This window comes from Macrosteles quadrilineatus, unplaced genomic scaffold (genome assembly GCF_028750875.1).
Source record: "Macrosteles quadrilineatus isolate MER2022 unplaced genomic scaffold, UCM_ALF_1.0 Scaffold_8__2_contigs__length_117827958, whole genome shotgun sequence".
Lineage (NCBI taxonomy): Eukaryota > Metazoa > Arthropoda > Insecta > Hemiptera > Cicadellidae > Macrosteles > Macrosteles quadrilineatus.
In genome coordinates, this window is record NW_026542601.1 from 29,163,664 (window position 1) to 29,180,758 (window position 17,095).

At 33.6% G+C, this 17,095-nt stretch overlaps 2 protein-coding genes across 5 annotated transcripts in view; one reads left to right on the forward strand and one right to left on the reverse strand.

Annotated features, from left to right (window-relative positions):
- Positions 1-9,098, forward strand: part of LOC129001339 (casein kinase I-like) — a 37,462-nt gene extending 28,364 nt beyond the window's left edge. The window contains exons 8-10 of one of the 3 annotated variants that reach the window (XM_054428613.1): positions 4,503-4,641; positions 5,712-5,838; positions 8,497-9,098. In XM_054428613.1, coding sequence (XP_054284588.1) covers positions 4,503-4,641; positions 5,712-5,838; positions 8,497-8,548 — 318 coding nt within the window. In that variant the 3' untranslated portion in view covers positions 8,549-9,098. Of the gene's footprint in view, positions 1-178; positions 2,447-4,502; positions 4,642-5,711; positions 5,839-8,496 lie in introns of those variants that run through there. The other 2 variants (XM_054428614.1, XM_054428612.1) reach the window with 2 other exon arrangements.
- A 7,262-nt stretch (positions 9,099-16,360) lies between these two features.
- LOC128999264 (unconventional myosin-XV-like) overlaps positions 16,361-17,095 on the reverse strand; it is a 170,801-nt gene continuing 170,066 nt past the window's right edge. For both annotated transcript variants that reach the window (XM_054425659.1, XM_054425658.1), the window contains exon 61: positions 16,361-16,798. In XM_054425659.1, the coding sequence (XP_054281634.1) occupies positions 16,776-16,798 (23 nt within the window). In that variant the 3' untranslated portion in view covers positions 16,361-16,775. The remainder of the gene's footprint in view (positions 16,799-17,095) is intronic.

The following is a 17,095-nucleotide window of genomic DNA, read 5'->3' on the forward strand; positions in this document are numbered from 1 at the left end:
GTTTCATCTGAACTTCAGTTGCAGCAGCAGAAGTTTCGTCCTTTTTAAAATTGTACAAAGATAGCATGGAGACAAGATGGTGCCCACTACAGTGAAAGACACACTGAACAATTTTAAATTTTCCTTGTTCCATTTTCCTCGTCCTCTTCCTGATCCTTTTCCTCCTGTCCTGTTGCAGATGCCAAGAGAAGTTTGGGGAATGAAATGTAAAATAAAAAAAGAATTATCTGTGATGAAGCAGTCTATGGTGAACAAATATGCACTGAAACCTATGAAATGGAAGAAAAGACCAATCAACGAGGTTATTGACCAATCTTTCATCAAGAGCATTAAATCCAGAAGTATCGATGAAGCATTGAAGAAAGAGGCTATAGATAGGGTGATAGAGAGGTTGTTAAAGAAGAAGATGCCAAGTGAGGATGTTGCAGAAGTAGATGAAGCACGTGAGGAAAGTCCAGAAGAGGTGTTTGAGGGATGGTGCTGTGAGGAACTAGACGACATTCCACATGCCTTGTCCTATGGGTGGAACAGTGAGACAGATTTGTATTACGAAAATGTGAAGAAGTTGAAGAAGTTTGTTGAAAGGGGGTCTACTACTACTGTTGGACAAAAGATGGAGGAAAATGTCACAGTGTTAATTAATGAAGGAACTGATGATAAAACTGAAGCTGTAGAAGCAAATGAATTTGTGTCACCAACAAAAAGTGCAAAAATAGGTAACAATTTTTCAGTTGTATTTTTAAATGAAAACACTTCTGAGATGGAATTGGTTATCGGCAATCTTACATTCAGTAATGTAACCTCGTGTTATAAAATACATTGCCTCATAAAACATGATTCCCAGCTCAGTGCGGAATCTTTGCAGATCGCAAGGTTTAAATTATCTGTAATGAGCAATAGTAAGAAAAGTAATCAGATAAGTGCTGAATCTTTCTGTCAAAAATATGTAGTCAGTGAAACCAACAAGCACGGTATGTGTGGTAAGAATTTTGAGGAGTTGAGTAAGAATGTTTTTTACTTTGGAGAATCAACAAGCAATGACCATCATGTTCCGAAAGATGCAAACAGCATGATTAATGAAGTGGCAGACAATTCATTTACAGATGAATTTGGCTCTGAAGAGCCCTGTGAACAATTAACTTTAGAAAATGCGCATTGTGAATCTCAAAACGCTAAGGAAGAAGAAAACCCAGAGTTTGAATGTTCACATGGAGAAAGTATTAACACAGATGAGTGTAAGAAAAACGTTCTAAAAGATGCAAACAGCATGACTAATGAAGTGGTAGACAAATCACCTGCTGGTGAATTTGGCTCTGGAGAACACTTTGACCAATTAACTACAGAAAATACACTATGTGAATCTCAAAACGCTATGGAAGAAGAAAACACGGTGGTTGAATGTTCAGGTGGAGAAAGTATTGATGTTCCGAAAGATGCAAACATGATTAATGAAGTGGTAGACAAATCTTCTGCAAATGAATTTTGTTCTTTAAAACTCTGTGAACACTTAACTAAAGAAAATATACAATCTCAAAACGGCAAGGAAGAGGGAAACACAGAGGTGGAATGTTCAAGTGGAGAAAGTATCAACAAAGATGATTGTGAGAAAAATGTTTCTTTTGTGAAATCCATCGAGAATCTTAATGAAACAAAAATAAATAGATCTAGAGGAGTGAAGCGTCCTTGGGATGTTAAAAGAGAGAAAAATGAAGGTTCCTTAATGAATGTAAATTATGAAATTATTCCTCACTTTCAAAGTTTACTTAAAATGATAGTCTTAGCAAAGAGCTTTTTTAATTACTTGTGTACCAATTGGTCCAAGCAAACAACAGAATTGAAACAAAAAGGGCTTAGCAATGAATACATTAAAACAAACAGAATTAGAAGAAAGTCACGATATCAGATAGCAAATAACATTCGGTTTAAAAATATGTGGAAAAGAAAATGCAAACAACAGTAACAAACAACCCATGCCCAGAGACTCAATTAAAGCTATGTAAATAGTTGTAAAATCGTTCACCAATATTGTGATGACAAGTGTTTTGACTTTTAATAACAATAAAAAAACATAACATAACCATTATTGTTCCATTAACATACCTTAAAAAAATTGTAGAGACAGTTTGTGCTTAGCAAAGAAAAAAAAATAGCAGTGATGGAATTGTAAGACTGATGCAAAGACTGATTAACTAGAACAGGTAGTTTCAATTGTTCAAATTTTTGAAGTTAAATTCAAATTATTTACTTACTATTTTTAAGCTAATTTTTGGTTCCTTCATGGATTTTAAAAGTTATTTTAGTTTGGAATTTTCTGTGTTTTGTCAAATGTGTATTGTTTCATGATTTGTCACATCAGTTGTTTTTAATTTGTTTACTTCAGAGTTTGTAAAATTTTAGCTTAAAATGATGATGTTCTTGTTTCAATTTGATGTCAAATAAAGGTACTCTGCCATCAGTCATTTAGATTATTTTCAATCAAAAGTGTATATCCATTGTAAAATCAGTTCTCGAATTGATACAGGTCAGGTCACGTCTTATTTTACGACTGTTATAATAATAATAATAATTCTTATTATTATGTTTAGGCTATAGTTCTATGGTTTTATACCTTTTTATGAACTATCTAATGTTTTTATCGACACTCTTCTATATTATTGGTTAGTCATTTAGGTGAACTGGTGAAGAGCTATGCGTTGGCAAAGAGAGCGTGTGTGGACTAGTTGAACCCCCTTGTGCTGCGTCGTCGCATCAAGCCCAGTCAATAAATGCACAAACTGCCTTTTTTCATAGCTAAATAGTAGAAAGCTGGATTTGTTATATGTGATAGAATCACTTAAGACGTGTATTTTCAAAAAGTTCTTCTTAAAAAAATCTTCAAAAATTTTTTTTTAAAGAGATACATTTTATTTTAATTTTAATAATCTTAGTGTTTTTGTGTACACAATTTTGTTTTACCCTCTATATAGTTTTACAAATCAAAATACGCTAAATGTTTCAAACAAAAGTTTGCGTGTGTTTAATGTTTATAAATATATTTTTGGTTGTCTGAGTGAACTGATGAAACTGTGGGGCTTCTAGAAAGAGAGCGTGTGCAGGCTACTTTAAAACATCTTCATTCTTCGCAGCATTGGTCGCCGATGTGTTACGCCCCAGTCCTAAGTACTGTCACCATTAATGTACAACAAAATTATTACACTACCTTAAATAAATAAATATAGGATGGAGAGGACACAGCTAACTCACCTGATGAAAGGTTGCAGATGAGTCAAAGAACACATAAAATCACACACATAATTTACTTAATATTTCGCCTCTTTCAGAGGCTTCTTCCATAGCTATCCAAGCTAAATGCTTTTTCCTAAAAACATTACACTACCTTAAAAGTTTTAAGGTAGTGTAATAATTTTGTTGAGTCAAAATAAATAATTTATTTGATCCAGTCTTTATTAAGTTTGCCTTCTGTCTTCTGCTTGAAGATGGTGGAGCAAGTTGTGTCGATGATTGCACCACTTTATTAGTGACTAGCTGTACCCGCGGGCTTTGCCCTGTTTTACTTCATAAGTGAGCTCGTTCGCATGGCTCAATCACGTCCTGGTTGAAGTTCGTTCGCTACGCTCACTCTGGAGCTCGTTCGCTGCGCTCACTTGCCTTCAGGTTACCTCGTTCGCTACGCTGACTCGCCTCAAGGTTGAAGTTCGTTCGCTACTCTAACTCGCCTCCAGGTTGAAGTTCGTTCGCTACGCTCACTCACCTTTTGGTTGCAAATTAGCTGTTTTCATAAATTAAAAAAAATAATAGTGCTGCACCCTGTTGGTAATCATTGTAAGTTTTTAATGCTTTTGCATATCATAGAACCAACTTTTTAGTTGAAACAGCTGACTAAATTCTTTAATTCCCTTTTAATATGAATACTCATAAGGTTAATATGGGGAACTATAGAGCCACTGGGGTGGAGCCCGAAAGGATTTTTGAGATAAGAATATGCCTATATGTTAATCAGGAATGTGAGCTATCATCATGCCAAATTTCAGCAAAATCCGTCCAGTGGTTAATGCGTTTACTTGTCACAAACATACATCCATACATCCAAACTTTCTCATTTATAATATTATATATATTAGTAGGATTATTAGTCATCATTATTAGTCATCACTAACTAATGATTGCACACTGAAATAATCATCCTATAGCCTATTATTGATAATATTTTATGATAAATATGCCCTTTCAAATAGCTTTAAGTAAAATAATCATCATGGTTGACAATTTGATTTTTTTTAATGAGTAAATACAAATATAACCTATTAACTTGGTGCCGAAATTATTGTTACTGACATTTCACCATCGATTCTCGGTCCCCGTACTTTGAAGAACCGATAGAACCGACATTTGACTTTAAGTACCGACCTATCACTATTAAAAAAAAACCTTTATTTACTGGGCTAAAAACCGTTAACAGCTATCTTGAAGCCATCATTACCAATGGTTGTGTATGTTTGCAGGGAGGCACCAGACACTCCGGCACTGAGGGTGAAGCAAGGATGTTTGTGACGCCACCGGGAGATTTCTTCAGTGGCAGCCGGAGAGCAAGAGTCAACACGACCGCAACACCCCACACACCCACCGCGGGACTATACACTTGTAAGTTATACCACATGTCATTCCCATGTTGGATCTGAAGCCATTTTAAGAATAAGAAATAAACGTACAATACAAAGTCAGACAGGCCGGGACCGTGGCTGATTCAAGCGAAAATGTGTGTCAAAAGAGCAGAAGAACAAAAAATGAAAATGTATGTGTTTAACAATAATATTCTTTACCATGGAAAAGAAAATTTTAAAATATTTACACATTACAACTATACAAAAGCAATGATTCACCACTCAGGCATGCATCACTATAATCAGGCACCAGAAGTGCAGTCAAGTGGGAAACCGGCAGAAACACAATCACCGTCCGATTTTGTTCTCCTGTAAAGCAGTAGCGTTCCTAACATGAATATTTTATGTTGGTTTATATTTATGTTCATTTATTATTTCTTAACCGATCTGGGTTACCCGGAATTCAAACTGAGAGGGAATTGACTTAACGGGGTTGTACTGCAGTTGAATTGAACCACTTGCAAATTGTGCTTTTATTAATAACTGATTTCTGTTGAGTACGACTTTTCAAGCAAAATGGAAAGGATGATTTATAAAAGACATTTTTATGCCGCATAAAATATCACAGTACAAAAACTAGGAGCAAAATAGGACTTAAGCTATGTCCGGCTTGGATGGATTTTGACAGCATAGTTGGGGACCTGTTTTACTTTTTTATACTAGTAGTCAAACAGTAAACCACACCAGTACTACTGAAGTGAAGTCTGTTTGGTAGTCTAGTACAGAAGAGGGCACCTATTTACTTTTTTTGGCTTTTATTTTGGTTAAATATAGACATGTGGCAAAATAAACTATAAATAGACTTGATTTATAAAAAAATAAATTGATGGATAAACACTGCAAATAAAAACACTGTTTTCATCAAAGTTATTATTAATTTTTTTAAATATGTGTGATACAGTTACATACTTGTGCTCACAATTTAAGTTGAACATAGATGATATCGTGGATTGCATGTATGCGATTTGAGAACCAAAATCACATTTTGCTTCAATCCCCCGTAGTATCATTTTTCCACTGTACTTCACCAAACTGTGGTTGTTTTGAAAGCAGCTGCGGCAGGCCGAGAGCGAGGAGCAGACCCTGCACCCGAACCCCACCGTCGAGTGTCAATGCGTCTCTCTGGCCACCATCCTGCCGACGACAAGAACACGGCAACCAACAAGTCACTCAAAAAGTATGTGAAGGCTGTCATATACCCCTATATTAACTTAAACCTTAAAAAAAGCTTTGGTTGCATTTTCATCTAACCTTTTGTTTTGTACTTTCTTTAACAAAACTAAAATATCTCAAACATCTTTTTGTAGGAATTTATATTTGCATGTAAATTCCAGGTTGTTCAAAGTTAGTTAACCCTCGAGCTGGCCGGGCGCATTTACAACGTAACGAAAATTGTCGATTTTTGCACAAAAATGAAAAAAAAATTCACTTAATATAGTATTTATTCGGTTCAGAAATGAATAATCTGTCAATTGATGTGCATTTCAACTATTTATACGCCTTTGGGAAATCTTAAAACTCTATGAAAATAAAGCATCAGCTGACGACATTGTCATGGTGACGCAATCGCTTATTACCAGCGTCTGTTGTTGTTTATTTCGTTTTGTGTTTGGTTAGTTTCGGTGTTTTTTCGTTATAAGTTTTATTTTTTATTGAAATGTGAGTTGATTTCACTTCAAGATGAATGATTGTAACTACTGTGACCGATCTAGTGAGTTCCAATTCTAAGTAGCGAGGAGACATGCAATTCAAGTACTAGGCCTAGTGTAGGTTGTACACCGAATATGTATATGGTAACTAGCTGTACCCGCGGGCTTTGCCCCGTTTAACTTCATATGTGAGCTTGTTCGCATGGCTCAATCACGTCCTGGTTGAAGTTCGTTCGCTACGCTCACTCACGTTTAGGTTGGAGCACGTTCGTTGCGCTCACACGTCCTGGTTGAAGTTCGTTCGCTACGCTCACTCACCTTTAAGTTGGAGCTCGTTCGCTGCGCTCACTTGCCTTCAGGTTAGCTCGTTCGCTACGCTAACTCGCCCCCGGGTTGAAGTTCGTTCGCTTTGCTCACTCACCTTTTGGTTTAAAATTAGCTGTTGTCAAATATTTTAAAAAATAATAGTGCTGCACTCTGTTGGTAATCCTTGTAACTTTAATGCTATTGAACATCATAGAACAGAACCAACTTGTTTAATTGAAACAGCTGTTAAGATTCATTTATTCCATTTAAATATGAGTACTCATTAGGTTAACATGGGAAACTCCAGAGCCACTGGGGTGGAGCCCGAGAGTCCGATCAGAATAAAAACCACTTAGTTTTCCTATTTAATGCCTAAAGAATCAGTGTACCAAATTTCAGCCTCCTAGGTAAATGGGAAGTGGGAGAATTAGTGATGAGTGAGTGAGTGAGTCAGTCAGTCAGTCAGTCAGTCAGTCAGTCAGTGAGGGCTTTGCCTTTTATATATATAGATAAAAACTGTTATATGTATTTTTTTTTTTGAAACAAGGTACATGTATTATATATCATTCTTTTCCTCATGAAATGCTGCACAATTTGTATATTTTGGAAAATTATCTTGAGTTCATTGATTTGTGTTATATTACAAAATTATATATGCATATAAATAAAAAAAGTTTACGCTTAGTAAAAGAAAAAATAATCTTGATCCGAACATCTGTTCGTTATTTCATAGATGATTATGTAATAAAAATTGGACGTAAACTTGACAAAAATCGCACAAAACTGCATTTTTGAATGTCCGTAATTTTATTTACAAAGTAGTGAGGCCATATCATATTTTAATGGCTAAAGACACTCTCGCCAATCCAGCGAATACATCAAAATGACTTGGATCTTGATAGGTACTCTCGTTTTCCTGGAGAAGATTGCGTAAAATGCCGTCTTGAGTGTTACAGAAAGACAGACAGAAATTTAGATGAGACTTGTTTCGGCTTCTTTAATATATAAAACGTAAAAATAACCTAAAACTTTATGATTCTGAGCAATGTACAGACAAAACTCTAATTTTATTTATGTATATAGATACTAAAAAATCTTTTTTGTAAATTAAAATTTCATATCTAAAATTTATATAATATTATTCCTTGTTTTTTGCTGAAAAAAATGATGTATAATATAATGTGTTTTCTGGGTTATTTATATATTTTTTTAAGTATTTTAAAAAATGGTTGCGCGGCGCCTAAAAACCCTTGCCACTACAGAGTAAAATGACTGCCAGCTATAGGGTTAAATAGTTTTCTTCTGTTAAACAGTTTTCTTTATGTGCTTATTATAAGTAAAAATAAAACCCATACAGGGTCAAGTGTTTGATTATTTCAATATTAACATCGTTTCTACTCATTTATAAATCAGTTTAAATTTTCTCTACTGGCCTGCATTACATTGTGATATTCTGAATATAAGTTCAAGTTGACAGAATTTAGTTCCTTTCTTGAGCATCGGTAAACAAGATTTGTCTCTTTAAACTCACGGGAAAACCTTTCTGGCACTCACACTGATTGCTTTACTTAGTTGTAATAATTAATTTCTACTGTTCTTGCACAAGTTGAGAGTATTTTACGATAGTAAATGGAAACAGTCCAAATCTAAGACTTTTTACTGACTCTCAATCTAATAGACAGTGTTATCCTTCAAGAGACCATACAATTTAGCAACTGGGTACAGGATCGATCATTAAGAGCAAACCACCAACTTATTGAAGGTGAGCCCTGTCATTTGACTGCTTTGTTAAATTTGTTTAATAAATAAAAATTTCACAAGAAAGTAAAGTTCATCACACTTATAATTGACCTGAGCTGATCTATAATTGTTTGTTTCAGCTCGCTGCCGGGACCTGACGCAACTCCAGCTGATACTCCTCGCAAAAAATGAAGGCATTCTCCCCCCCACCGCTAGATCTAACCATCGTAATGTCAGTGTATAGTGTATCTGTGTCGGAGGGGGGGACGATTTCGTATTTGTTGTTTTGTCGTCTACCGAATTACCTATGGTCGAACCGTAAGTGTTCAGTCGTCGTAGAACCAGACGGTGGGCGGTAGTTAGGAAAACACATGTGCAATTATAAACATCGGTGTTTTTTGTTCTCCACGTTGAAATATGGAAAAATTTTTGAAGTTTGTTTGAAAATTGAGAATCTGTGTCAACATGCGTTAGTGAAAAGTTTTCTATGGACCACTGTCGTAAATATTGTACTGATGTAAATTTTTAGTTTTTCTTGTTATTGTTTGTTCGATGTTATGTTAATCTTTGATGTGTTAGTCTTACGATAATCGGTCGGTAGATTAGCTATTCCTCAGTTAACATGTTGAACTGTGAATCAAGTTTTTGAAAGTTACTTAAGATCGTGCGGATAGGTTAATTTTTTTTGTATAATTGTTTGTTATCGAAAAATTAGCAACAATTAAATTTACGTTTTGTGACAGTTTCGTAGTTATGATTTCATTTAGGTTTAACAGTATCTACACATTTTTTCTAGTTTTTTCCAATTAGGCTTAAGTGGTTTTGTCTAAACATGATGTTATGTCGCCTTAAAAATGTCATTAAAATATAGCCTCGGATGCTTTGGGTAAGTGTATCTTCGCGTATATTAAATGTTTGTGAAAAATAATGTCGCGACTGATTTGTTTGTCGTGCAGTAAATTTATGCTGTGCACAATCGGAGGGAATTTGAGTTAAAAAAAATTGCTTTTTCTTACGGTTATATCGAATACTTAAAAATATTTCATTTACGAAGGCCAACATTATTAATTTCATTTCAATTCATGGTTATTTAAGTTATTTAGAATAATGGTAATACTGTTAAATCAAAGAAACAATCCTCCATTGGCCTAACAAATTAAATACGCTTCCATGTAAGGTCTTGTGCACAGCATTTTCCTGTACATAAAACATGATTCGTGTTTTTCATGTAAATTATCTTATTCTTAATGTAAATTGTGTAAATAGAGTATATGCGGTAACTTTGAAATACAAGTCCAGGTTGTAAGAACCTGTGATGTTTTTAACAAGATTTACATCATTATCTGACTGATTTTTTTAAATGTATGTCAAGAAAAATAAAATCAATACATTTGTTTTAAAAGAACTAAACATTTGTTTGGAGAAATGTTTTTTGCATGTCGGTCATTAATTTGTTTAGTTAGTTACTAGTTGATATTTTTCTAACATAAGCAAATTATGAGTTTGTCAACACATCGAATAACCGCATTGCTGGCACAACGTACCAGAAAGAGTTCTAATTAAGCATGAATTCAACAATTGTTCTGTGAAAATGTTATTGTGAATATTGGTTGTGCTGCTTTTGGTATATTTTTAAGTGTTTTTAAATTGAATGGCATTAATTTTATTTTTGCAAAATTAACTGTTTTAGTTCAGAAACATTTTTTCAAACAAAGTCATCTATACCAATGTAGAAATGTAGCAATGAATCGCCACGCTTTATTCTTAACTTTTTATTTGTATTCACTGTTAGCTGTTAACGGGTTCTGTCTAAAACACATCTGTGAGTGTTTTTACTATGTTTAGTTATGTTGAAAATGTATTACTGAAAATACTAATGTAGTATGATTTCGTATCATATGTTAACTGTAAATACAATCTGTACCATACTTCTACTACTGTAACCTATCCCTTAGTTCGTTAATTGTTTCAGTTAGTTATTTCGTAGTGTCGCTAGAGCTCGTTTGTACTGCATAAACGTATGTTAAATGTATCGTAATTAGATAAACAGGTTTTAATTAATTGTTGGGCGCTAGTTTAACTACCAAATTTGGTTTTGTGGTCAATTTGTATCTCATTTCATACTATTTTTATGTATTGTCACAGAAAATTATTTTATTCAGCTTTGAAGTCTTAAGCGTTAATTATTTTTTGAGAATTTATTTGAGTTATATTTATTTTATAAATTGTGCAAGATTTTTTTTAGGCATTGGGTTACTGTTAAAACAGTTGAGTTGTTGAATCAATTTTTACTGAAATTGAGTATCAACTTAAAAAATCAAACCAAACACATAAAGTATTTACTTTGTATTAAATATAAAAAGCACTAGATTTTGCACACAGATTTATTACTACCAAGGTAAAATAAAACTGCACTGTAATATAAATGTTAATTTTCTTTTTTGCATCCACCATAGACCTTTTAAATTGAAATCTATTTCCAACCCTGTCTAAATTCACCTGAATTGTACTAGATTATTTATAGATTAAGCCTTAAATTAGAATTTTGTTTATTTCTCACTGTATTTTCAAAATTCTTTTTCAATTACATGTGTATTTATAACCTTGTTGTTTTAGTTCCTACTAATCTATTGGTTTGACAAAATTACATTGTATTTGGAAAGGTACTATTTAAAGTACTATACAAATTTAGGAAACCCCAGTCTGTTTGAAAGGGTTGTCTGTAAGTTAAGGCCTTCGACGAGCTCCTAGCATGAAAAAGCGAACTGATTTAAAAACTGAGAGAGACTCCTTTTTTTGTTTTTTGCATAAGTATTTTAACCAATCTCCACATCTACACAAAGCTGAAGTCTTCATGTGGCTGTTAATACAGTTGGAAAAATCATAATTAAGACTGAGCCAACTGGGCATATTTTAACCTAAACACATGTATGAAAGATGACTTTATAATGGAGTGAGATGCCTTGTGTAGCTTTGTTACTGACTAGATCAGTTTTAGCTGATTTCCCATTGGGAATAAGCTAATACCGAAGGTCTCATGGTAAGAGCTGGACCCAGGACCGATTTACTTTTTTGTTTTGATGTCCCCAGAAGCCAAAAACACCATCCTTTCAAATTTTTATATACGTGTGTGTGTGTGCGTTAGCACGAGAACTCGATTGTAAACGAGTTTCGCAAACCAGCTTGACAATGGGAACGGGAATTTGTGAGGTGAAAATTTGGTTTTCTAATTGTTTTATCCCAAAACATAAAATCTCCTAATTACTCCCTAAACCATCTTGAAGAATCTTAAAAGAAGAAATGATTTAATAGGTATATTAAAGCGTTTTTGTATGTTTATTTCCGTACAACTCATAATATTCCAAAATTGTAAATTTAAAATAACCATCTTATTCCGGGGATGCGGAATACTATCCCCCGGAAAACTACCCCCCCAGGTGAAACGTGACGTCACAAAATCTGCTAACTAACCAACATGGAAGCCGACTGGAATACTACCCCCCCTAGACAAATCATGCTATGTAATTTTAATTTTAATTCGACTAATTCCGTTGGATAATAGAAAATGCATGTGGTGAATATAAAACATTTTTGATTTTCGAAATGTTACAGCAAGTTTGGTTGGTTAGGTTAGGTTAGATTAGAACTGCTTGACAACTAAATTTGAGTGTCCGTGACTGGAAAACTGCCCCGCCCGGTCTCTGACGTCAATATGACGTAGGAACCTGCTTGGGGGGGTAGTCTTCCGGCGACCCCTTATTCCGTAGGATAAGTAAACTGTCATAGTTTACCATATACCACCCACCCACCAATTTGGAGTACCAACAAAACTCCAAACTGTACTCGTCAGTACAGTACTCGTCAAACATAATGTTATTTAGATAAATGTAAGTGAAAATCTAATCAGGCAAATGGAAATTCCCTTAGTCTGCAAGTTTACTGCAGCCGGGAACCATTGGTCGTTCAACCTATTGATCACTATTTACTTATTTTTATTGCAATGATGAGGACAGCTGGAACAGGTTTCAAACCAAAGTTACTGACTTTTTTCAGGATCAAAACGACGACCATTTATGACTAAGGAGAAGGGGAAAAACTGTATAAATTTTGACTGTCAAATTTAAACCATCCCACTCCATTATGGTGAAAGTTTAATTGAGACCTTAATTTACAGGCAACCCTCAGATTTATATATGCATACATATTTAAATGAATGTGTGATATTAATCAATCTTACCTAATACAGTGACATGTCCTTTAGTCAATTCTTTTTAGTGGTCCATCAAAGAACATGACACTTAACTGTAATATTAAAATATTCAGTAATTTATTAATCAGATTTTGGAATCAATTTAATAACAATGCCATTGACGGGATCAATATAATTTTACAAAGTCAATTTATACCAAGATAAAAGTTTGATTCTAAAATGTTTCATAACAATTAACGCTCAAAATCCGTTATGTGCCCAAAACTTTATATTTTCCAATTACACTTCTATGACTTATTGAAACCTTTTACAGGTTATAAATAATGAAAAATGCAATACTTAGAAAAGGTTTTTGATCACACACTATATAAATTTGGAGAAAACACTCTAAGTAGTAGAATAACTACTGCAAATTTTAAGCTGTCCGAGAAGTATAGTTGGCTAGCTTGATGACACTGTTCTAACCTTACCTAACCCAACCAAACTTCTCGAACAGCTTAAAATTCGTTATTTGAGTAACTGAACCAAAATTAATCGTTATCTCATTGTTGTGAAAAGTCAACAGTGATTCATTACCCCGGGCCGCTGCAGGCGACGCTACAGAGAATCGTTATCTCTCCCAGAAAGATAATATAAGAACGACAACAATACCGTCGGAAATACCTGGAAATTATTCCATTCTACTAAACAAAGTACCATGTCATTGAAAAACTACGTTTTGTACACTCTAATGTTAATACGAACAAGTTTTGGACTTGTGGGCATGTAACAGATTTTGACCTAATTAACAAGTAGGTTCTAGAATGTTTTAAAAATCAATGTTTAAACCTGCTATTTATATAAATGTCGTCACTATATGATGGGGATATGATAATTAATTGCTGGTTCACATTTAGTTGGCATGATATTTATTAAAATTTTTAACGATTTGCTTGTTTAAAACGAAAACTTAAAATAAGAGGTCAATCTTTAGTACAATCCAGTAGTGGTGTTTTTTTGCTGGTTTTGAACTCTTTAAGTGGAAAAATAGATAGAATCTCTAAAAGTTATAATATAGCTATAGATTGTACTGGTGACAATTATTGCTGGTATTTCTCTCAGTTTCCACAGTTGTTATCGTAACAGTAATGTTATTTCAATAATACTTTAGTTAACAGAAGGATTAATTTAAAAAAAATTTGCGATTCATTAGTTCAAACTAAAAATGCATGGGTTGCAATACTGCCCTTGAACATTTATTTGTCCAAACCACCAACTAAGTGTGAAACGACAGTAGGTTTTGCCTTAGTGTTATAACTGTAACATAACGATGTTGTAAATAGTAGTGTATATCTTAACGACATCCCAATACAATGTGTGTGAACGTTTTTGTTTTATTAAGACTGTACTAAACACTATCACTAAATGTTGAGGAGCACTATTAACTTTGGATACTGCAAGTAGAGAACACTATTATATAATCTGAAGTGTTTTGTGTTCAGTGGTGTTATTGCTTGTTGATGTTGACCAAATTTGATCAAATGATCAAATTTGGTCAACATCTAGACATTTTTACTTGGATAAAAGAGAGGAAAAGCAGGATACAAAAATATATTGTAGTGATCCAAAATTACAAAAAAAAAGACATCAACACACCAAAGCATCACTGAGCTCGGACATTATGGAAATTATCTTCCATAAGTATTTAAGGAAGTGGGATTAACCTATGGTAGCTCCAATCAAACAGGTTTTTAGGGACCAAAGAAATAAAGGAAAACTCTTTTACTTCTTAATTGGCAATCAGGAATTTGTTTGGGTAAAGTGAATTCTTTCCAAAACCAGGTACAATAGAGGAGTTTTAAACCTTATACTTAATAATATTTTCAATTCATATAACATTATAAGAAACAAGAAGGAGGGTTTCCACGGGCAAATTAGACTGTCAATCTGGTCTTGGGAGATGAGAGATGTTGTTTGACTGGCAAAAATATTGGCCAACATTTGAACTTAGGCCCAAGTTAAAACCATGTTATAGGGAGTTATAGGCAGCATTTAACTCATTGAATTGAATCTTGCTCCAAAGATGGATTTTCTCATCCAGTCTTTGTCAGTTTCAACTACACGATTATATTCCAAAGACAACATTATTAGCATCTTAGTCAACACTATTTTCAATTTTAAACTATTTTTATGGAAATCAGAAAACATAAACCCACTCACATTATCACTATTGCTTTACATAGTCTAGTTGTAATCTGTCGTAGTGCTTTTACAAAATCGTTAAAAATAATTACTAACCTTTTATTACTTTTAAGATATAGGTAACAAGAGTAGCAGCAAAGATAACGTCATTTTACATTTCAGGGACTAAGATCCCATCTGATACTGCCGCTTGCATTTATCGCAAACGTTCACACACATAGTATTTACGCTGAACTTAACCACGGCTTTGCTACCATTTAGGGTTGGGAGAGGTGCTAATCTAACGAATAGTCAAGTAGGCCTATTGTTATTTTTGAGGTACTTATTCTAAATGTGCTTTAAACAACTGTAAGCCCTTATATTATTTATGATGGTTTTTTAAAATTCAATTATGGTTTTTGCTTTGCGAATTGTTCAATGATAAGAATTTCAATGTATTTCTCTAAAACTAAGGAGTAGGTTAAATTATCAATTAATAGCTGCGTAAAATTATTTATAAAAACCGTTACTAAGCTTTGGACTAAATAATGCAAACAATGCACTGTTAGAATAGTAATCCCAGTCGTATTCAAAAGAGATTGAGGAATTCAGACCACAAAAACTATTATCTATTTAAAATTAAACACTCTAAAAATAAATTGGTGTAAGTTTCCTTGATGTTAATAAAAGCAAAACTCCAATAACGATGATTAGTTTACTTTTGAGTCGACAGACATAGTATATCTTAATAAAATAGCCTACCACATTTTTTTGAAGAGCCAAGCAATGTACTTGAAGTCTTTTCCATGTACATAGTGCACTCTCCCATCCCCTTGTATCATAGTTTCTATTATGTTTGTACGTGCTAATGAATGACTTTGAATGAATGTGTTTCAATGTTGTAACTGCGACTTTCATTTATTACCTACAAAAAGTATGACATAATTTTTTGTATTAAAATTTTAATGAAAATAATAAAAATGTGTTTTAAAATTGTTGCGGGTATTTCTTTATCCTTTATAATTTTATTATATAATTGTGGTTCTTATTTAGTGGGGAGAAAAAAGTTTTTTAGAATAATGGCTAAAAACTCCATCTGTAACTACTGCTGAAAATAGGTGTTTACCAGACGAGTGTGGTCATTCCCAAGCGAGACGAAGGCGAGTGCGGGAATACCATACGGATCCGCTAAACACATTTTGGAAAGTGATGTACGACAGTTTATGCCATACTACTCTAAGCTAACTTAACAATACAAAAATTGTACAAATCCATAAATATTCCTACTTAAAGGGCTAACAATCAATACTCATAACCTCCATTGAGTGCACTCATTGCCAAACTAGAAACTACTTATCATCTGGTGTCCGGTAAAAACTCGCGTAATGACAGCCTATTGATTAAGCTGGCGGCAAAAAGCTGTTTTATGGACTGAATCCTTTTGTGGGAATTTCGTTCAAACAGTGTAGTGGGACGTAAAAATAATTCTTCATCCCTTTATATTTGTTTTTAGCAGCAGACAGTATATAAAATGTTTGTTAAAGTATAGAATCTAGAGCAAACAGAAAAATCTTAACTCCTTAAACAGATATTACTAAAAATTACAAACTGGTAAATAAACAATGTAGAAAATTTTACGAAATTCACTTTAATTAATTTGGATTTACAATATCATAATTCTATTTTCATCTATAAAAAAATATTAACATACTAAAATGTAGACAGTAATCTCTTACGGCTCCACAGCCAAACAATATAACCTTCAACATCTTTTTTTTTACATTACAAACTGTAAAAGAATATTTTAAATGAGCACCATGAATAATATGATATTCTAACATTTAAAATGGTGGTTTGTGAAAAGTTTCATTATAATATAGCTATAAAAATATATCTTATCTACAATTTGAAGACTAAAAAGAGATTCTAAATACATCAAACTTTCTTGGCACTAAAGAAGTTTCTACATGCACATTTCTTGGAAGACAAAGTGGTAAGCCGGTTCATACGAAACCAGTTGTGGACGGAGTTTGAACTGATTCTTGAAAATCAGTGATCTGCATTAAGCCGTTCTGAAACAAGAAGATAATGTAAAGGTGAAAAGTTATAAAACAGTACGAAATGTGTAACTTTGTCAACCTTAACTTTTGTCTAGCAGCACGGATAAATTTTACCTTGGTTTTCCATGCCGCTCAGATAATTAGAAGGAAATGTTTGAAATAACAACAGCATTGACAATACTGGCACTACAATACCAGAAACAAAACCAACATTGCTTTAAACCGCCACAGATTAGAACTTTACAGTAAAAAACAAAGTTATTCTAGAGTAACTTAGAGTAAATCGGTCCCGGGCCTAGGTCTTACCGT